The following is a 12,006-nucleotide window of genomic DNA, read 5'->3' as shown; positions in this document are numbered from 1 at the left end:
ATGATCTGCATTGGCTCAATTTAATTTTCTTTTTTATATTTTTGGATATTTGGGGGGGGGGGGGGGATTTCCTGAATGAGGATAAAGAAAAAAGAAGGGGAAACTACAAAGAGGAAGATTAGGGCACAAAGAAGGAAAGAAGAGATGAAAAGGGGAATGGAAATGCAAGTACCAATAAAGCAGCGTGGGAGAGAATTTTTGCTATGAGCACTGTGAAAGCAAATCTCCTAGCTACAGGTGGGGACAAATGACTTGTACATATGCAAAGTTCCGTGGCACAAATTCAAACTTTTATCTTTAAAGAGTTAATTATCCCTCTTATAAACAGGGACAGACTAAATTTCTAATATGATGTTTTTGAACTAAACTTTTAACTAGCTTTAATAAATTTGATTTTTTTTTCATGTGGGAAGCATTCTTACCCTTCCAAATCAAAAATGTTTTTGTAAGAATTGGATCTTGGTTGTTTTACAATATTTGTCTTTTTACTCCCTTCTTTTCTTCATAGGGTTAATAACTGCAGAAGACAGACGAGTTGGTACAACAAATCTCCACTTAGATGTGTCTGATGCTGTTAATGTCATGGTGTATGTTGGCATCCCTATTGGGGAAGGAGCCCATGATGATGGTAATGTTTTAGATAATAGTCTTTGGACGTTTGGGGTTTGGAAGGAAGCCTTTCATGGATTATTCAAAAGGCTTTGTCAGCTATAACAACTGCCTCGATTATTTGAGCTGTGTCTCAGTAGACATTCAGAGGCAGAGACAGAAGTCACTAGTCATTAATGCTTTTTCAAGGATATTACTATGAAAATAATGGTGGTGATATAAATCTTGTGCGGAGGGGGCGGGGTAGGACACAAAGGATATTTTAGTCTCAAACTAGAGATTTCTTATGACTAAGTTATCTGTCTTCCTTCCAGTTAGCTATTGACTGGCATATGATCAAAGTTTGTTATGCCAACTTCTGCATGTTAAATTTAGGAGCTGTAAATTCATGCAACCTTGTTCAGCTTTTGTGTGGACCCTCCTTTTAGAAGTACTGAAAACAATTGATGAGGGAGATGCTGATGATGTGACAAAGCAGCGAATTCATGAAGGGAAAGAGAAGCCTGGAGCACTGTGGCACATCTATGCTGCCAAGGATGCTGAGAAGATCCGGGAACTTCTCCGAAAGGTAAGAGAGCAGTTGGAGGAGCATATGGGCTAATAGGGTCCAGGAAAGTTTCACAGTGTAGGTGTTGAGATTTAAGTTGAGTCTGCTGTAGTTGATGCTCATGAGCAGAAATATAAATGCGCCTACAGAAATCCCAGATGTTTCTCTCTTCAGTGAATGTGGTTTGAGAATGACATGTACTATATTCACTGACAAACTACTGTCCTGCTGCCTGGATATGGTTTATAAATCTGTATGGGCACCATGTCACAATTTGAGAAAACTGGGAATGAGTTTATGCCCAAGCATAGAGGAAGCGTAAACGTTCACCATAGGCTAACACCTCAGGAGTGGATATGGATGGGGGAGGTGGGAAGGATAGCTCAGTGGTTTGAGCATTGGCTTGCTAAACCCCGGGTTTTGAGTGCAATCCTTGAGGGAGCCATTTAGGGATCTGGGGCAAATCTGTCAGGGATGGTACTTGGTCCTGCCATGAGGGCAGAGGACTGGACTCACTGACCTCTCAAGGTCCCTTCCAGTTCTATGAGATAGGTATATATATCCATATATTCTATTCTATTACTAATACAGATACCTTGACCTTAAAAGTGTTTATGGTCTGAGCTGGTAGTGTCTCATATTGAAGTAGCTTAAGAACCTGTATGTTCTCAGTATGTTGTTGCAGAGTACTTTGAGAAGTATTGCCACCAAATTGCAAAATCTTTGTACAAATGTTTTTGTATCTTTGTATTAGGTTGGAGAAGAACAAGGCCAAGAAAATCCACCAGATCATGATCCAATTCATGACCAAAGTTGGTACCTGGACCAGACCCTACGTAAGCGTCTTTATGAGGAGTATGGAGTACAAGGCTGGGCAATAGTGCAGTTCCTTGGAGATGCTGTGTTTATTCCTGCAGGTGCCCCTCACCAGGTAAATGTCTGCTTTACAGGCCATCACGATTACAGCAAGTGAATTTGGAACACTATAAAACTAGTTCTTTGGACTTATAATTTGGCTCCCAGAAGAACTCTGCAGTTGTAATAGTACAGTTCTACAGGACTTATTAAAGAGTGCTAAAGCATAGAATCATAGAATAATAGAACTGGAAGGCATTGCGAGAGGTCATCAGCTCTAGTTCCCTGCCCTCATGGCAACACCAGACACCATAGAGATCATCCCTGGTAGGTGTCTATCCAACCTGCTCTGAAATATCTCCAGTGATGGAGATTCCACAACCTCCTTAGGCAATTTATTCCAGTGTTTAGCCACTCTGACAGGAAGTTTTTCCTAATGTCCACCCTAAACCTCCCTTGCTGCAGTTTAAGCCCATTGCTGCTTGTCCTATCATCAGAGACCAAGGAGAACAATTTTTCTTCCTCCTCCTTTTATACCACCCTTTAAGATACTTGAAAACTGCTATCATGTCCCCTCTGTCGTCTCTTTTCTAAACTAAACAAACCCAATTTTGCAGTCTTCCCTCATAGGTCAATTTTTGTAGAACTTAATCATTTTTATTGCTCTTCTCTGGACCTTCTCCAATTTCTCCATATCTTTCTTGAAACATGGTGCCCAGAACTGGACACACTACTCCAACTGAGGCCTAATCAATGCAGAGTAGAGCAGAAGTATTAGTTCTTGTGTCTTGCTCACAACACTCCTGTTGATGCATCCCAGAATCATGTTAGCTTTTTTTGCTGCAGTGTCACACTGTTGGACTCATATTTAGCTTGTGGTCCACTATGACCCCTAGATCCCTTTCAGCAGTGCTCCTTCCTAGACAATTGCCTACCATTCTGTAAGCATGAAACTGATTGTTCCTTCTTAAGTGGAGTACTTTGCATTTGTCCTTATTAAACTTCATCTGATTTACCGCAGACCATTTCTCCAGTTTGTCCATATCTTTTTGAATTATGACCCTATCCTCTAAAGCACTTGCAACCCCTTCCAACTTGCTATCATCTGCAAACTTAATAAGCACACTGTCTATGCCAATATATAATTGTTGATGAAGATATTGAACAGAACTGGTCCCAAAACAGACCCCTGTGGAACCTCATTTGTCATGCCCTTCCAGCATGACTGTGAATCATTAATAACTACTCTCTGAGAACTGTTATCCAGCCAGTTATGCACTCACCTTCCATTAGCCCCATCTAGGTTGTATTTTCCTAGATTATTGATAAGAACAGAGGTGGACAAAAGGGCGTCCATGGGCCAGATCTGGCCCACCAAGTGGGCTGATCTGGCCCGCGGACGCCCTGCCACTCCTCTGTCCCAGGCCACTCAGGAGGTCTCCTGAGGCCACTGAAGAGACTCCAAAGGAACTAATGGAAGCGCCATCATTTTGAACATCTAAATCTGTGATAGCTAACATGCTACACCAGGGTTTCCCAAACTGCATTATATAAGCTTGATGTTTTTAGGAAGGTAGTATGTGAACTGGTAGACTGTACTGTGGAGAGATGGGAAATCCAATAGAGTTTTTGAGACTCTAACTTAAGGTACAATTTTGTGAATCATCATGCAGGAAATGGGAGTGTTTTAGTCTCTTTCTGGTAGATATTTGTACAAGAACTCGTACATGGAATTCATTTGCATTTATTCTGTCTTGGGTCATTAAGTCTCTGTGGTATGTGTAATATCTAATACTACTACTTTTTTCAGGTTCATAATCTGTACAGTTGTATTAAAGTGGCAGAAGATTTTGTATCTCCAGAACATGTAAAGCACTGCTTCCGCCTGACCCAGGAATTCAGGCACCTATCTAACACTCACACAAACCATGAGGATAAACTGCAGGTAACTATGAGTCCATTTTAGGGAAACCATCTCTGGGTAAATCCTATGCCTTGGAAGTTTTGAAGCACTTGTGAACTTGTATATAGCCAATGAATTAAGGAAAATGAATACTTCACAAGCTTGGAGCTTTTAATTTTATAGACACAGTCCATATTTTTGGCAAAAACCTACACCCTGAGATTTAGCTTCCTAAGTGAAGGACTAGCACTAAGCTTGAGTTACTTTCCAGGGACAACTCTCTCACTTTTTTACACGATGGATCATATTGCTTGGCTCATAAATTATTAAACTCTGATGAAGGGAAATGGTAGAAGGCACGCCATCTATTTAAATCTCCTAAGCATTGCTGCAAAAAGGGTTTTTTAGCTTTGTTTCATCACAAGTAATTTATAATTATAAAATAAATCACAACCCCCTCATCCCCCAGGTTGAAAAGTACTGATAAAGTGTATAGAGTTGTATAAAGAAATCACTGCATGAAATTGTAGTTCCTTGTTGCTCTTCTATCCTTATACTGATATTTATTTACTTTGCATTTTTTAAATGTGTATTAAAATTGATTTAAATTGAGTTGCATAATATACCTATTTTACTGGTAAAGTGAATCCTGGAATTAGAAATAAAAATCAATATATTAGAAATTGGGGGGAGGAGGAGGAAGAGGAAATAATCAGTATAAATTAGGATAGAAAATTGGTAAGGAAATGAGTCTAAGTATATTAGGAACACAAGAAACTCTAGAAATTATATAGAAAGAGTATTAGATGGAGATGGTAAATTGTTAATGACACAGACAAGTCAGACATATTCAATAAAAATTTGTTCAATTTTTGAAAAGAAGTAGGATGATTAAATCTTGTCATACAAGGATGATATACTTTTCAAACCATTAGTAGGCCTAAATGACTTGCACAGAAAAGTCATCCATGAGTTGGCTCAGATCGATTAGTTGCATACCAGTGATAATTTTAATAAATTCTGGCATACAAGAAAAATTTCGGTAGACCGGAAGAGTGATGATGAGTCATGTTAGTCCCTGACAAATGATGGAGAAACTAATATGATCAATTAAGAAAGAATTAAAGGATGAGAGTATTATGCTAGTCAACATGGTTTTATGGGAATAGGTTTTATCAAACAAACCCAGTTTCATTTTTTGATTATTACAAGCTTGGTGGATGAAGGAGGAAACTGTAGATGTAAAATACTTACTTTTGTGACTTACTTTTGTGTGAGACTTAATACTGCATGTCCTAATTACTAAAACTAGCACTACACAATATCAATAAAGCACATCTTAAATGGATTAAAACCTTGAAACTATCTGACAAATCTCAAAAAGTAGTTGTCAGTGGGAAGTCTATCATCAAATGGAGGTGTTCTATTGGGGTGCCATGAGCTAGGTCCCAAGCTATTCAACACTTTCTCATCAATCTGGAACTAAACCCAAAATCCCTGCTGATGGAAAACACTTGTGGAGGATAGGTAGATTAGAAGGATAGTAAATTATGGTGACCAGGGTAGTCATGCAGAATGATTGGATCACTTGTTTCCCTTTGCTGTTGATTCCCTCTGAAGCACTTGGCATTGGCCACTGTCAAGAGACAGGATTCCGGGTGAGATGGACCTTTAGTCCTTCCCAGTATGGCTAGTCTTACATTTTTATCGCTTGGTAAAGAGGGCCCATTCTGTTAGAATGTATTTTAATACATCCAAGCACCAAGTAATAACAAGTGAAGGCACCACATACTGAATTGGTGGGCAGCAGACTATATCCTATAAAGCAGTGACTCTGAAAAGGAGCTAGGAGTCATGGTGGACAAGCAACTCAACTAGAACATCTAGGCATGATGGTAGAACAAATATATTATCGTGTGAGCTCCTAAAGTGATGCTGTGGCAAAGAAGGCTAATGAAATCCTTGGATTTATAAGAATTTGTTGAGTAGGACTAAGGGGTGATTTTTTGCTCTGAATATAGCATTGCTCAGAACCATAGTGGAATACTGCATCCTATTCTTTGACCTGCATTTTTTAAAAGATATTGAAAAATTAGGGTGCACAATAGAACCACAAACATTATTTGAGGGCTAGAGAAAATGACTTATATGAGAGACTGAATGCACTCTATCTGTTTATCAAAAAGAAGACTGAGAGGTGACTTGATCAAATATACAGGAGGGAAACAGAGTGCTAAAATCTCTTTAATCTATTGGAAAAATGCATAACAAGGAACAGTGACTAGAAGCTGAACTCAGACAAAAATCTGAGTCTAATTTCTAATTTGAATTTAAAAGTGAAGGTGATTTAACCACTGGAATAAACTACCAAGGACAGCAGGGGAATCTACATCTGTTCATGTGTTTGAATGAAGACTGGATGTTGTGAAGGCTAAGACTTTAACAGGGTTCACAAAAAAAAATTGACACATTCTCAGAGGATCGGTCCATCAATGGCTATTAGCCAGGACAGGCAGCAGGTTCCCTGTAAGATGAGAACTTGGGTGGCCACCCAGGAGATATTCTGGTGCCACCCAGCTGATTAGCAGAGCATCAACAGCCGGCAGCATGTGTTTCTGCTTGTGGTGCACATCCACACATGGCTTGGTGCACATAACAAAATTAGAGGAAACATTGATGGGCAGGGCTGATGCTTCTAGTCTCTGTCATGGCGGGGAATGGGCAACAGGAGTTCGATCACTTAATGATTACTTGTTCTGTTCATTCCTTCTGGGGCACCTGGCATTGGCCAGTGTCTGAAGACAAGATACTGGGCTAGATAGGTCTGTGATATACAGGTCAGACTAGATGATTTAATAGTCCATTCTGATCTTAGTCTATAAATAATTTGTTCATCACATACAACCCATTTTGGCAAGAGTTTAATATGAAAGACTTAATGTTTTGCCTGATCTCTATTGGCCTTGCTAGGAGGAGCTTAAATCTAAAAAGATAAGTCAATAATTATGGTTGCTGTAAAATGGATAAATAACGTAGTGCAGTTAATATTGCACTTTTAATGGAGTCTCATTTTGACATTTATCTAACCATACTGTTTGAAATTCAAGAAGCAGTGATAGTATTATTTAATAAGTTGGCCATTTTGGTGTGACTTATGATAATCTTCATGTAAGCATTTTACATCTATTATATATTGAGCCCCAAAGTCTAATAAATAGCTGTTTATTGAGCAGTAGGAGTCAGTAGGGTGTGGACACTATATTAGATTGGTGGTCTGTAATATACAGGTCAGACTGGATGAATTAGTGATCCCTCCTGGTCTTAAACTTCTTGTTAGGATGGAGATGCTACTCATTATGCCAGGTTTAAAATTTTGTATTGATTTTTTTTTCTGTTACTTACAGGTGAAGAACATTATCTACCATGCAGTAAAAGATGCTGTTGGCACACTGAAGGCTCATGAATCCAAATTGGCTAGGTCTTAGGAGATGCTAATTCTAACCTCCCCTGTGAAGTAAGCCTTTTCTCACAGTACATACAGGGACTGCACATGACTGCCTCTGCAGGAGCAGAGGCCTCTCACTAAGAGCTGGTGTGGTCAGTATTACATACATTCTTCAGCCACTGTTTTCTACACTGCCTCAATATTGAAGGTCTGATGGAAGATTGCACTGCTACATGCAGAATTCCTTATTCTAATGAAAGGTGCCGTTACCCTTTCCTGTGGCCTTTTGCAAATTGGAATTGCCTGGAAACCATGTGGTGTTCCTCCATATTATGATTAGAAGTGGTATAAGAGTGTGGACATTTTTTCCTCATGCCTAGTTAGTCTTCAAGAAATAAGGAATGTGCTAGAGGTGGTGTATCCTGCTGCAGGCCTACATAGATAAGCTACTGAATGAGTATGATCAACAGGAGTCCAACCAGAAACACAGATACATTAATCCTCCCTAGTGTGATACAGGACAAAGAAAAGGGATAAAGCTGTTATTCACACTCCCCTTCTTGTAGACATTTCTCTATACACTGTAGAATACAGATATACAGGGAGAACCCACTGCTTTTCCCAGGAGGCTCCAGGAGTAGGAGAATTGTGTATTTAGTGAAAAACTAGGTTTGTAGTGAAACAGTTAATATTTCATGAAAGTAGATATTTTTAGTATTTTTGAAATATCACAACTGTTACTGGATTTACAAGGAAAGGCACGTTCCATTTAGTCTTCCTTTCAATAAAAATCAAGAAATGATTTCTAGAAATCAGTCTAAAATAGCACAAAATCAGCCAAAGGAAAGCGAATAGAAACTGACTCCTCACTTCACATAGATTCCACAAAGTAAGAAATCAAACAGGGCATGTATTTTGCCCTGATATGGAGATGCTGCTCATCTCCCCCTCTACGGACAGCTCCAGGCAATAGTAAGTACTGGTGGTAGCTCGGGACATTTCTCATTTCCCAAAACTGAAGGAAAATTAATTTTCAATATTGGCTTTGTCCAGAAATATTTTCAAAAAATTCATCTTGGTAGAACTGTATCTAGAATTAACTAAATGTCAGCATTGAAACGATGATTTCATTGTCCGGGTCCACGGGAAAATGTATCTACCTTGTGCCCAGCTGTACTGTAGTCCTACCTGCAGGCCTGTTAATATGTTCACTTTTTAAAATAAAATTCATTTACTGTACCACTGGTCCCTATCCCTTCCTGCCAGTCTCAGCTACCTCGACCTTCATGATGAACCAACCACATGCAGTATGTCTCAGAGTGCCAGTTCATGTGGGGGGAGGGGTGTGCATGGGGGCAGTGCCTCATGGCACCAGCTGAGCTCATGATCAGGACACCAGAATGCCGTGCTGCCTAGGTCAGGTTTGGGCTGGGTGTGCCAGCTGGCCAAGATCCCAGCTGAGGGGGGAGCAGAGAGACCAGTCATAACCCAGATACAGTCTGAGCAGTGACTCCTTACCTTGCAGCTGAGGAGATGCGGAAAGACAGGATGAGTTGCCTCCCCCTGGCAGGAGAGGGAGGGTCAACCCCTGCAATGGGCCTAAATGGATGCAAGGCCACAACTGCACAGAGCAGTGGCTTGCAGGGTAGAGCTGTTACTGGCTATATAGCTGCAGAGAGGCATCATGACAAGCGAGGCTAGGGGCAGTGCTTGTGACCACAAAGTTCATCCTGCTGCCTTTGGCTCCATCCTGTCACTGCCTTCCCCATGTCTTCCCTGATCTAATCACACTACGTGACTGCTTCCACACATCCCTTTCGTCCCCTCAGGCCAGGTAGCTGCTGCTCTCCCACATTGCCTTTAGACTGGGTGACTGTCTCATTTTCTTTTCTCCTCTGTCCTCTCTTCCGGCCCCCCGTGTTCAACATCTACAGTCCTCTGGCCCATTTTTACAAAAGGATGTGGGTCATCCTGTATGTTGCCATGAGGAGTCCCAGGGTCATGGTCTGGGAGATGATGGTGGCAACAGCATCACCTTTCTGCTTTGCCTGTTGTATTCCAGGTAGGTGGATCATAGTGAGTGCCTCATCTCCGAGCTGTCTGCCTTCTCTGCATACTCTTCCCTTCACAGGAGCTGTCTAAGAGCTTCTTTAGCTGAAGGCAATTGTTAGAACATCCAGGGCCATGGTCTTGCTTAGCAAATTGCTCTGAAAGGAAGTAGGAAACTGCTACACAGGATGATCTGGTCTCTTGGAGATACCAGCAGCTATTCCTATTCTCCAGTGTCTAGGGGGTACCATTTGTCTGAATGTGCACATAGACCAGGTCTGCCAACGGGAGGGGCAAGTGAAGGGGGCAAAGGGAGCAGTTGCACTAGGATCTGGTGTTACAAAGGGGCCTGAACTCCTCGACGCTGACGCTGCTACTGCAGCAGTCGTGGTGGTGGCCAGTATCTGTGCCCTTCTCAGTTAGAGCCATAGTGCCATGCAGGGCACACAGTGTGGTTTTCAGTGCTGGGGTGGGGGGCAGCACTGCGCTCTGGTCCCCTCTGAGGATTGGCTGCTCCCAGCCCTGTCCCTTCTGCCTGAAGTGCTCCCTAGCTTGCCCCTGGGCCCACAGTGGCTCTTGGCTCTGCTGACATAGAACTTTCCAGATTCAAAAACATAGTAAAATACAGATCCATGTGAACAACAGTTGATCTCTGAGGATGCAGTTGATGTCTGAGTCTCAATTTCTTATTTGTGGGTCTTAGTTTCTTAGTCAATGACCACATTTTTAAATTAATCAAATTAATTTGTTAGACATTTCACTGAGTGAATTTTATAGCAATTAATGCATTATCTTTTCAAATAAATTTGAATAATAAATACTCCGAAAAAAATATTTGGCTGCAAGTAACAAAATACATAGACTCCCCCACAAGTGACATGTTCTTGTAATGATGACTGTTCTTACGTAGATGTCATTCTTCAAAACAAAGCATAATTCCTCTGCAATAAACTGACAACCACAACCCCAGTTCCATTTAGTAAAGAATTGGTTTTGACTTGGCTACGTGAGACACAACTACTTTGTGGTCTCCTCAAGGAACATGTACCAGCAACTGTTATGAAGCTAGAGAATATGCCACTCTAAGAGCCAAAGTTTCATTTCTGGTTTAAATGTTTCCAAATATCATACTCCTGTTTCTATTTTTGTAATTTAGAAAAAAGTACACTATGTAAGTAATATTCAGCATTCCATCAATTTGTTATAAAGCCACTTGTAATGTTTTCACAGAAATGTATGGATAATTATAACTTACGCAGACTGTAGGACCCCTAGTTTGTCTTTAGACAGATTAAGAACAGGAAAAACGGGTAAATATCAGTTTGCTTGTGATACAAATATATACATGTATGTAGTTTAGCTTTATCAACTAAATACATAATCTCATCAAAAATAAAACTGAGTTTGTATGACGATTTCTTTTTGATAACCGTGTTGACTTGCATGCATTATAATCACATATTGACTGACTTTCATATCTGTTTTTCTGTTTTGCCCAGGATTGATGTCAGGCTGACTTAATAGATTCCAAGACAGGAAGGGACCATTGTGATGATTTAGTCTGGTCTCCTGCATAACACAGGCCAGAGAACTTTCCCAAAATCATTTTTAGAGCAGATCTTGCAGAAAACATCCAATGTTGATTTAAAAATGGTCAGGAATGGAGAGTCCATCATGCCCCAGTAAATTGTTCTAATGGTTAATTACCATTAATCACTTATTAAAAGTTTGTCTTCTCTCCAGTCTGCATTTGTATAACTTAAGCTTTCAGTCATTTAATAGTGTTAAACCTTTCTCTGTTAAAGTGAAGATCCCTTTGTCAAAATTTTTGTTCCCCATATAGTTACTTTTAATGTATAATCAAGTCACTCTTTAACCTTCTCTTGGTTAAACAAAGATTGACATTCTAGACATGTCTTTCAATTCTTCAGTCATTCTTGTGGCTCTTCTGTGAACCCTCTCCAGTTTACCAATAGCTTTCTTGAATTGTGGACATCAGAACTGGGCACAGTATTCAAGAAGCTGTTGCACTAATGCCGAATAATGAAGGAAAATCCCTTCTACTAGACATTCCAAATTATGTATATAAGGATCACATTAGCTCATTGGCTACAATGTCACACTGGAACCTTGTGTTCATGGATTACCCACTATGATCCCCACGCTACCTAATTTTTTTTTTCAGAGTCACTGCTTCCCAGGATACAGTCTCCCAGGCTCTAAGTACAGCCGTCACTTTGTTCCTAAATGTATGACTCTAAGGAATTGGGGGTAGGGGAAGCAAAATAAAACCGATGGATTTTAAAAAGGCAGACTTGAGTAAACTCAGGGAGTTGTTAGTAGGTAAGATCCCATGGGCAGCAAGTCTGAGGGGAAAAAACAGTTCAAGAGAGTTGGCAAATTTTCAAAGATACATTATTATAAGCACAAGAACAAACTATCCCACTAATGAGGAAGGATAGGCAGTATGGCAAGTGACCAAATGGGCTTAACCAGCAGATCTTCAGTGATCTAAAAGCTCAAAGAATCACATAAAAAGTGGAAACTAGGTCAATGACACAGAATTAATATAAACAACAAAAGGACAAAATTAGAAAA

At 40.3% G+C, this 12,006-nt stretch overlaps 1 protein-coding gene across 1 annotated transcript in view; it reads left to right on the top strand.

The window, feature by feature from the left end:
- The window catches only part of KDM3B (lysine demethylase 3B), a 145,191-nt gene extending 133,729 nt beyond the window's left edge, over window positions 1-11,462 (top strand). Inside the window, exons 20-24 of the mRNA XM_075917875.1 lie at window positions 509-628; window positions 1,038-1,177; window positions 1,911-2,087; window positions 3,822-3,956; window positions 7,319-11,462. Coding sequence (XP_075773990.1) covers window positions 509-628; window positions 1,038-1,177; window positions 1,911-2,087; window positions 3,822-3,956; window positions 7,319-7,399 — 653 coding nt within the window. The 3' untranslated portion in view covers window positions 7,400-11,462. The remainder of the gene's footprint in view (window positions 1-508; window positions 629-1,037; window positions 1,178-1,910; window positions 2,088-3,821; window positions 3,957-7,318) is intronic.
- The last annotated feature ends 544 nt before the right edge of the window (window positions 11,463-12,006 follow it).

This window comes from Pelodiscus sinensis, unplaced genomic scaffold (genome assembly GCF_049634645.1).
Source record: "Pelodiscus sinensis isolate JC-2024 unplaced genomic scaffold, ASM4963464v1 ctg55, whole genome shotgun sequence".
NCBI lineage: Eukaryota > Metazoa > Chordata > Testudines > Trionychidae > Pelodiscus > Pelodiscus sinensis.
Note: the sequence above shows the minus strand (reverse complement) of the source record. Positions and strands in the feature narration are given on the sequence as shown.